This window comes from Chanodichthys erythropterus, chromosome 22 (assembly GCF_024489055.1).
Source record: "Chanodichthys erythropterus isolate Z2021 chromosome 22, ASM2448905v1, whole genome shotgun sequence".
Taxonomy (NCBI): domain Eukaryota; kingdom Metazoa; phylum Chordata; class Actinopteri; order Cypriniformes; family Xenocyprididae; genus Chanodichthys; species Chanodichthys erythropterus.
The window spans coordinates 27977792-27988682 of NC_090242.1; the positions used below are offsets into that span (position 1 = coordinate 27977792).

Sequence of the window (10891 nt, forward strand, 5' to 3'; positions counted from 1 at the left end):
CCACATTCAAATCCCAAATATAGACTTTTATACAGTTTTATAGTTGTTACAATGAAAAATCGAACCCCTCTGTTAAAAAATACTTCAAATGCAGTAATCATGAACAACCAAGTCATGGAAAACGGATGAGAATCCATGAAAGTCAAATAAAGCTGTCACTACTTCTAAAGGGGAGTGAATGTAGACATGAAAAGAGATACTATTGGGACAATTGATGGTTGTGAACAGAAAATAATAACAAAATAATAATATTGTCAGATTTCTCAACCTTAACATGGTGCAAAGATCCATTTCAGTAGCTTCAGTTCAGTGCTTTAAAGATTGATTAACTTTACTTTGTACAGAACCTCCTGAGTTAAAAGACAAGCATTCAGTGAAAAAAAAAAAAAGACACGCATTCATACCATTCAGTGAAAACACCTTTGTTGTCCAAAAACACAAAAGAGGCACAGAAAGAGGTTGATTAGATTGGGCAGGACACACAGACTGTGAGATGGCACAGATGTGTAAACAACTCGTCCATTCAGATTCTGCACAGGACGGAATATTCCAGTCATTGGTTTTTCTGTTGCGAATAACAGCTGTTTATACATTGACGTCAGCTAAAGTAGAAAAAGAAAGATGGCCCAAAAGGATCAGTACATTTCAATTAAAATCTACCACTAATGAACTCAACCTTTCTATAAATACATACTTAATTGAGATCTTCTAAGTATCTCCTGAGATATTGGTGAATCTAATTAAATGATCACAGACCTGAGTTTTGCTTATGGGCAGAGCCTTTTGGAAGACCGTCCACACAACAGCCTGGTCACAACCTGGTGTGGTCAGGGAACCAGAGTACCGATAGTAGCTCAGTTTATCGGCTTGAGGGACGATGTCAGTAAGTCTGAAGTCTTCAATTTTACTGCTGTTCCCTTTTGATCAAATTGCATAATGTGTAATAAAAATGCAAACATGTTAAATAGATAAACTAATCAAAAAAGAGAAATTCAGTTTCCAAAAAAAGACTATGTAGTCTTTCTTTAAAGTACTCACCTTTATGTTGGACTTTTCCTAAAGCCTCTATAACTCTGTCGAGCTTTTTATTTTGCCCTGAAGACACCTAAAGAGGGATGACAAAAGTCTGTGTTTAGTTATCAACATAGTTCATTAAAGGGATATTTCACCCAAAATGGCTGCAAAATGAATGGTGTGGACTGACAAATATGCAGCATAAAATAAAAAAAGTAGTCCATATGGCTCCTGCGCTATATTTATGAAGCTATTTCAAAACATTGTATGAGGTCAAAGTGAAAATTTATTCAGAGTAATTCTTTTCTAATTTTTTTTTTTAAACTAAATCTTTACTAGCATTGCTTGGCACGTTCATGTGATATCTGATTCATGAACGAATTGAGTCGGCTCTTTCAAGCTGATCCAGTTCACAAAACCGATTTGAATGAGTTCTTCATGTATTAGACTGATTTTTTTTTTTTTTTTTTCTCATCATGCTAAAGCCTTCAAAAGTCTTGTTGTATAGATCACATTTATGATCCGCTCTATGACATTTTTTCTACTTTAAAAAATGACATTTTTTCTACTTTATGGAAATTCTTCAAAAATCACCTTTCAAGTTTCACGGAAGAATGTCAGTCATTTTGGAATGATAGGTTTTTTACATTTTGGGTGTAGGGTTATTAGTTAAAGTTCACCCAAAAAATGTAAATGATCCCATAGTTTACTCACCCTCAAGCCATCCTAGGTATAAATGACTTTCTTTTTTTTAGCCAAACACTATCAGAGTTATATTTAAAAAAAAATATCCTGGCTTTTCCAAGCTTTATTATGGGAGTAAATGGTACAATTTTTTTTTAAGCCCAAAAAAGCACATCCATTCATCATAAAAGTAATCCATATGGCTCCAGAGGGTTAATAAAGGCCTTCTGAAGTGAAGCGATGCGTTTTTGTAAGAAAATACATAATTATAACTTTATAAACTGTAATCTAGCTTCTGGTAATTGCAATTCACACATTCACGAGAGAGCCGCGTTCCAGCTGTGATGGAATTTTTTAATTAATCATAACTAACATTCTTTTTCCTTGCAGGAATAACATTTATATGCTTTTGAAACCTAAATGTCCTCAAACCTTGGGCCTAAGTCAGTGTGTGTCTGAATCATGTCCAAATGTAAGGGGAAATTAAACTTGGGGACAGCTAGACAACCATCTAAATATAATAGCTCCATGATATTCAGTAACCAACAAACTAATAAACACATGATTTGAGCAGATCTTGCTTTACCTAGTAACAGAAGGGTTTGACATATGAAGAACCAATCATATTGTAGAATGCTTTACCATGCTCCTATCCTATATAAACTGTTGTATTCTTTTTGCTTGTGGGATTCTCTGTGATTGATACAAGGTCCTCCGACCATGATTAAAGCATATTCTAAGGCATAGTCTGGAGTCTGTTTGGTTTTTAGTAATTCTGTCAAGACAACTCTCAGAGTGTTTGGCATGGTAACGGATGTGACAATGTTGATATATTTGGTCTTGGTGAAATAGATCTGCTACGCTGTTATTTCTGCTGCTGCTGCAGAGCAGGTACGGGACTTGCTACTGCCAATACTTACACAACGCTGCTGTGAGCAGGTAAGACATGCTGCTGCTGTACAATATAGCATACATGAATTACCTGTAGCAGATCTATACAGGTTGAGCTGAGGAAGGTGGAAGGTTTCTGAAAGCATGTTGCAACTGATACAGCAAATGCTGACCAAGTATTTGAAGGTTGAGCAACAAGCTCATTGGTTCCTGCTGTATCAGTAGCCAATCAGCTGTGCCCTATAGAGAATGATGTGATTGCAAGCAGGTTGAGTTAAGGACCTATAAGCCTGTGCCATCTAGAGTTTCCTGACAGAACTTTATATTTAGGAGTTTATTGAGGCAAAAGTCATAGTTAAAGTAACAGTTAATAGTGAGAAATTGGACCCTAATCTAAAATGTGACCAATATGTCTTTGAGTGAAAACAGAAAATATAAAAGATAAAAATTCAAAATATTAACAAAAACTATAATTTTATCTCAATAATAATAAAATAACACTGTGTCAGAGCTTGTGTTCAGATGATTTCCTCACAAATATAAGTATTTATTTAATTAGTATAATTAGTATGAGACAAAATATCACAAAGGCATCAGTACCTCAAAAAAGAAGGCAAGTGCTGCCACCCCTGTAGAGTCATTTAGAGCCTCTTCCAAGTTGCTGTACTTTTCTTTAATGTGAACAATGTGGAGCTGGGAGGCAAAATACATCATTAATACCCATCATAAAATAATAGGCTTTGTATGCATTTGATCCTCCATATGTCATTGACTTTGACATGGACTCTCACCTCCATGGGATAACGCTCCCCGTCCACAGAGTGCTCTGAGCCCTGGCCGCCGTCCTCTCCCCAGTGCAGGTGGAACTGGATAGCCTTGTATATGCCTGACAGACCCCCACCACGGAGCCGCACAGATTGAGGCAGTGTAAAGTGAGCTGGGAAGAAGCATAGAGCATGTTATTATTTACTCTAAGATTACACTACTTAAAAGGTAACAGAATTCAAACAAAGGTAAAGTTAAAGTCAATTGAATTAAATTGAATGGAATTTTACTGAACTGAAGTTTGAGTCACCATGAAAACAAAATGGGCAGTATTTATTTTCAGATTACAGCAATAGCAAACCACAAATAAATTCCCTATGGACAAAATCAAGTTCTGCCCTACATTTTTTGAGAAGCTGTTTTACTCGGATATACACTGCCAAAAGTTTTGGGATGCCTGCCTTTACGTGCACATGAACTTTAATGACATCTCATTTTTAATCCATAGGGTTTAATATGGAGTTGGCCCACACTTTGCTAGCCTGACTACGTCAGACTTCTTACTTCCGCTCAATTTCATTTCGCTTCTATACTCAGTCTGAGACAGCGTCAGAGCTTTCTGTTTGCCACCGGTCTGGAAACAGCCGGGCCAATCAACGAACAGAGGACGGGCTGAGAACCGTGACGTAGATGCTAAGCACCGAGTTTTACATTGTAGGTTAGAGAAATCGAAAACCGAAACGACTGCGGAAATGGGAAACGAGACACGGGATGCAATTCGCTCTGTTATGGAGAACATTCAACTCTTTATCAAACTGAAGCCAGAACAAGAAGAGTGTTTGATAAACATTTGTTTTATCATGTGTTTACAACAGGTTTACAGTGGAAGTTCAATCATAGATTTGAGTTCGATGGATGATGTCTGTGCTTCGATGCGGCTGTACAGACGCATAACATACATCATAACTAAACGTATCTGATTGGCTTACGGGTAACCAATGATTTTAAACTTCAGACAAGCGCCCCCTAGCGAGAGAGAAAACACTTCTCTATTATGCCATTCCAGACTCTGTCTACGAAGCAAAGTGAAGTAGCAGAGTCTGGTATTACCAGGCTAACACTTTGCAGCTTTAACAGCCTCAACTTTTCTGGGAAGGCTTTCCAGAAGGTTTAGGAGTATGTTTATGGGAATTTCTGAAAATTCTTCTAGAGGCGCATTTGTGAGGTCAGGCAGTGATGTTGGCGAGAAGGCCTGGCTCACAGTCTCCGCTCTAACTCATCCCAAAGGTGTATTACCTGGTTGAGGTCAGGACTCTGTGCAGGCCAGTCAAACTCGCTCATCCATGTCTTTATGAACCTTGGTTTGTGCACTGGTGTGCAGTCATGTTGGAACAGGAGCTGTTCCAACTGTTCCACAAACTGTTGCACAAAGTTGGGAGCATGAAATTGTTCAAAATGTCTTGGTATGCTGAAGCATTAAGAGTTCCTTTCACTGGAACTAAGAGGCCAAGCCCAACCCCTGAAAAACAAGCCCACACCATAATCCCCCTCCTCCAAACTTTACACTTGGCACAATGCAGTCAGGGAAGTACCGTTCTCCTGGCAACCGCCAAACCCGGACTCGTCCATCGAATTGCCAGACAGAGAAGCGTGATTCTTCACTCCAGAGAACAGTGGCGGCGTGCTTTACACCACCACATCCGATGCTTTGCATTGCACTTGATGTAAGGCTTGGATGCAGCTGCTCGGCCATGGAAACCCATTCCATGAAGCTCTCTACGCACTGTTCTTGAGCTAATCTGAAGGCCACAAGAAGTTTGGAGGTCTATAGCTATTGACTCTACAGAAAGTTGGCGACTTCCGCACACTGTGCGCCTCAGCATGCGTTGACCCCGCTCTGTGATTTTACATGGCCTACCACTTCATGACTGAGTTGCTGTTGTTCCCAATTGCTTCCACTTTGTTATGATACCACTTACAGTTGACTGTGGAATATTTAATAGTGAGTACATTTCACGAATGGACTTATAGCACAGGTGGCAACCTATCACGGTACCACGCTTGAATTCACTGAGCTCCTGAGAGCGACCCATTCTTTCACAAATGTTTGTAGAAGCAGCCTGCATGCCTATGTGCTTGATTTTATACACCTGTGGCCATGGAAGTGATTGGAACACCTGAATTAATTGATTTGGAAGGGTGTCGCAATACTTTTGGCAATATAGTGTACATCACAATAGGAAAGACAATCATAACTTCCATTTCATGCCCACTTTTAAAGGATAGTTCATCCAAAACTTTGTTCCATAAGACTTTCATTCACCTTTGAAACACAAATTTGATTTCTATCCCTCCATTCACAGTCCAATTCACCAAAACTTTCACAATAAAAAAGTATATGAAGACATCATACATGTTATCCATTTAAATTGAGGGGTTTAAGTCTTCTGAAGATACACAAATGCTTTATATGATGAACAGATTTCATTTTTATTCACATTTTATAAACACTGATAAATGCATGTGGATAGAGCGCATCAAATATAGTAAACAGAAGCTCAAACATACTAATGAGGTTTGTTCATTCGGTTACACTTTATTTTACAGTGCCGTAGTTACATTGTAATTACTCAAATAAGTACTGAGTACTATTAATTAACTACATGTACTTACTATAGAGTTACAGTTAGGGTTTGGTTTAGGGTTAGTTACTTGTAATTATGCATAATTTACTGTTATTACTATAGTAAGTACAAGTAGTAACATGTAACTACGGCACTGTGTCTGTTAACCTTTAAATTTCAGTTCCATCTACCTGATTGTCCATGATTTTCCACACTCATGTTGAAAATGTTCTCGTGGCCCTCGAAGATAAAACTGGTCAATTTTGAGTCCTGTTTCACTTTGCTTGTAACAATATTGATGGGTGATTGTCTCTCACCTCCACAATTAGGAAAATATTTTTTCCAGTCTGAAGGCCCTGAATGACACAAATGGAAAACACATTTTCACTGTATACATTCAACTGTATAAAACACTGTCAACAAGGACTTTGCTTTAGAGATGACAATGCAAAAACTTGAAGTTCTCACCTTTACATGTGTCTTGACAGGAAAACTGGCTCTGGTAGCACCACTCACCTGGAACAGTCAAAACAACCTGATGTAACTGGTTCCATGGATCACTATTGGAAAGTATTTAGATCTGTGACTCGAAGCCAAGGTTCAGAGCAGTCTTAAGAACCAGTTATGATGGTGGTCATTAACTAACAAATTTGTTTATTTTGCGGCCATATAAAGCTGTGCTTTGATTCACAAAGTTTTTCCTGATAATCAGTGAGCCATCTAACTTGTCCCCCTCCTGATCACCAGGTTTGATCGAGTGCAGAACATGTGCTTGAATGCAAGGGCACCTTAAGTGTTTTCATATTACCCACTGTCCACCTGTGCACTTTCATCCCATTCAGCTTAGTTTGCACAAAAAGGAAAATTCTGTTATCATTTACTCATTGCAAACCTGTATAACTTTCTTTCTTCATGAAACACAAAACAAGATATTTTGTCCATACAATGAAAGTCAATGGGAACCAATGTTTTTTTTTTTTTTCTCTCTCAATATCTAATTTTCCCCACAGAAGAAATAAGTCATATAGGTTTGGATTTGGAACAACATGATGAGTAAATGTTGACAGAATTTGAATTTTTGAGTGAACTATCCCTTTAAAACGGGGCTATTTTAAACTTGGCATTAGAATTTTTTGTTTCAACGTAAACAGTCATTCTTCTTTGCAGTGAACAATGTTGCATTTAAAACTATACTGTTGCATTTAGAATGTGATGCTGGGTGTAAAGCATGCAAATGTCTTTGGGTATAACAACAGAAAATAAATAAATAATAGATAAAAAGAGAAGTTGTTCTGCAGCTGACGTGGTTACATGTATTACATCTTCATCCGTCCTGTAAGTACAAGCGTGTGAAATCATAAGGAGATGGTGAACTTTGAAGAGGTCATAAACGATATGCACAAGGTGACCATGTGTTAAAAAATAACCTGTCTGGATTCAATAACCCAAGATGCACTGCGCTACAGGCTAGATTAACCAGTGACAGAGCAAAATCACTGACAGTCAGAGTAAATGTGCAGCAAAACATTACAACTTGAACTTGACATGTGCAAGTATCATACTGAAGTCCTTCATTCACAAAAAAACAAAACAAAAAAATATTTAAAGGATTAGTTCACTTTCAAATGAAAATTAGTCCAAGTTTTAATCACCCTCAAGCCATCCTAGGTGTATATGACTTTTTTCTTCCTGATGAACACAATCTGCAGTTATATTAATAAATATCCTGATGCATCCAAGCTTTATAATGCCACTGAACAGGGTTCACAAGAATGAGCTGAAGAAAGTGCATCCATCCACATCCATCAATCATAAACATACTCCACACAGGGTTAATAAAAGCCTTCTGAAGCGAAGCAATGTGTTTGTTTAAAAAAAAAAAAAAAAAAAAAAAAAATCCATATTTAACAAGTTATGAAGTAAAATATCTAGCTTCCGCCAGGCAGCCTTCTGTATTCAACATCTCAGAAAGTGTAAAACTCTTGCAATTCAAAAAGCTTACGCTACATGCTATACGCCTTCCCTATTCAACTTACTTAAAAAGTGTAACTGATGCGACGCCAGTTTACACTTTCTTTGTAGCTTGAATATGGAAGCCGGTCTGGCGGAAGCTAGATATTTTACTTCATAACTTGTTAAATATGGACTTTTTTTTTTTTTTTTTTTTATACAAACGGATTGCTTCACTTCAGAAGGCCATTAACCCCCCGGATTGGAGTACATTTATGTTGGATGGAGGCACTTTCTTCAGCTCATATTCATGACCCCTGTTCACTGCCATTATAAAGCTTGGACGCATCAGGATATTTATTAATATTTCTCTGATTGTGATCATCAGAAAGAAGAAAGACCTAGGATGGCTTGAGGGTGAGTAAATCTTGGGGTCATTTTCATTTGAAAGTGGACTAATCCTTTAATATTATTATCTGCAAGTGAGTTTACTAAAAATATACAAAAATGCACATGTCCCTTCCCACAAAAACACAAACGAAATATAGCCTACAGTTTACATCTGCCTTTACTTTTGGATCATAATTATTTTTAAAATATTGCATAGCCTACCTTAATAAATTACCCCAACTTTTCAAATAATCCCTGTTTTTTTAAACTTCAGGGCAAAGGCTAATACAAGAGCACACAATGTTGTATTTGATATAGTACATGTGCAAAACAAAGAGGGCAGGTAGACAAGACACAAAGAAATGAACTATTTTAGAGTTCAAGAATTCAATGCATTCCACTCAAAGGACAAGGAGCAGGAGAATGAGAGGCTGTGATTCGACTAAAATTCTACCAGACAGCTGGTAGAGGTGTTTATGCATAGGAACTGCTTATTATACCTACAATACAAACATTTACAACAATTTTTCCACAGCGGTTAAGCAATCTCAAGCTTTCAACAGCTTTCAGTTGACTTTCATGGCACATAATTTTGTGCAATATGATAGGTCTATCTACATTTTCTTTTTAAATAAGTTATTTTATATAATTAATAATTTTTATATGTAGGCCTGTATGATGTGTAAATAGTCCACCACAGTGGAGCCCAAAGGTTCATACTACATTTTCTATATAGCCCCGAATGTAAATTAGTAAATTAACGTTGACTCTGTTGTTTATGCGTCATTAATAGACAAGCCACATGTCATATTTCAAAAGTATGCAATTATTTGCCGGTATTAGCCTAATTAACCACTTCTTCCTGCAGGCTGCAGCCTCCACTTATCCACGTCACTTTCACGAGATCGCGCCCGCTCTGTGTTCCACGCGCTCAGCCTTCTCTCATTTCAAACTGCTTGCGGGTTAGTTTTTCCGAGCAGCTCCCTCTGACAAACTTCGCCATCCTCTTTCAGTTTTGCTGCTAACTGTTTATTCGCTCATGGGGAAAGTCTGTTCACCTACTAGAAGGCAAAATGGTGAAGGGATGGAGATTATGTCTATGTTTGCGTCGTACAGGTACGAATCGCAATATAAAACGACTCCTTAGCTATAGCTATTCACTGACAAAGCCTTACATTTTGATTTTATCCGGTGATGACTTATAATTTAAACAGACGAAGACTATTTTTATTTTAGAAAACTTTGACATATGCATTAGTAACCAAGATAAAAATGACTGGGAAACGCTAAATAGATGTTTACTGGTCTCAGACTTTTGGACTGTAACGTTATATGAAACAGTGAAATTATTGTTGATATCATGTTGATGTTTTAGCATATTGATGACTATTTAAGTTGGTGGTTCCTAAATCTTTTTAGACTACACTTTTTATTAGGCTACTATAATTTAGTATTGATGTATACAACTAAACTATAATTATAAATAGGCCTATGTTACCTATTATTTAGGCTACACGTTGTAGACTCACGGTCCTAAAGTGTAGAATTAGTAACATCCCGGTTAATTTAGAATCGGATATGTTAAGGAGACAGTGTGAACTCATAATAGCTATGAATGATTCGCATTTGTCCATGAATCGGACATCATTGCTAGTGCTGTGTTCATTGTTGCATGAAGACAGGTCTATCTGATGAAACCGAAAATGGGTTTCCAGACTGTCTAGATTACAAACTGTTATTGTAAAATTTTATTTTATCATTTTTTTGGAGCCCTAAATTAATTATTTTTTCAAATAATTGTATAAAATGTATACAATACACAAATGGTACTCAAAATAAAAGTTACTGAATATTGCATTTTTTAATTTTATTCTAAAAACTGCATAAAAAATATGAACATTATTTAAAAAGATATTATTTCTATGCAAGACATAGAAAGAAATGTTAGTTGTACATTTTGTCAGGCCAAAAATCAGCCTCTTCTGTTATTCATAGAGCATTCAGATTCAGAGACAGAAACATCCAGAGACAACCAGACAGAAAGACAAACATTAGATGGAGATAGATAGATAGATAGATAGATAGATAGATAGATAGATAGATAGATAGATATTCTACCTTACCTGAGCAGAGCTTTATAGCAAACAGAACAGATAAGAGAGACAGAATAGATGCCATGACTACAAAACCAATACAACTCTCACTGCCTTGTGTGACAGGAACCATTTTTATACAGTGAGGGAAAGGAAGGAGGGGAGAGGGAAAGTTTTACAGGTAAGAGGTGAAATGACAGGTGTAGGGCAGCAAACTAGGGCATTTGAGGCCCTTGATAAGGACATTAACTCTCACAATACAACCCACGGCCAGTTGAACCTGGTGAAATTTTTCCTGAACTCTGGCTAAGTGAATTTGCTTTATCATACAGCCTGCAGAGGGCACTAGAGCCCAAAAAAAATATGTTTATTATTCCTGTAGGCAGGGCATGTGGTTTTAAGCACGCTGTAAAGTTTGTCTTTGAGGGCAAACACATGCTTTAAACCCTCTGCAACACTCATATGAGTAGAAATGAATGC

The 10891-nt window shown here is 37.2% G+C and overlaps 1 protein-coding gene across 1 annotated transcript; it reads right to left on the reverse strand.

The window, feature by feature from the left end:
• Window positions 1-402: 402 nt before the first annotated feature.
• ca4c (carbonic anhydrase IV c) lies at window positions 403-10496 on the reverse strand. Its single transcript, XM_067376880.1, has 8 exons — window positions 10442-10496; window positions 6447-6494; window positions 6170-6334; window positions 3381-3526; window positions 3190-3282; window positions 1039-1105; window positions 757-917; window positions 403-602 (listed from the first exon to the last, which is right to left on the reverse strand). The coding sequence occupies exons 1-8, from the start codon at window positions 10494-10496 to the stop codon at window positions 408-410; spliced, it is 930 nt and encodes a 309-aa protein (XP_067232981.1). The 3' UTR covers window positions 403-407.
• Between the last annotated feature and the right edge of the window lie 395 nt (window positions 10497-10891).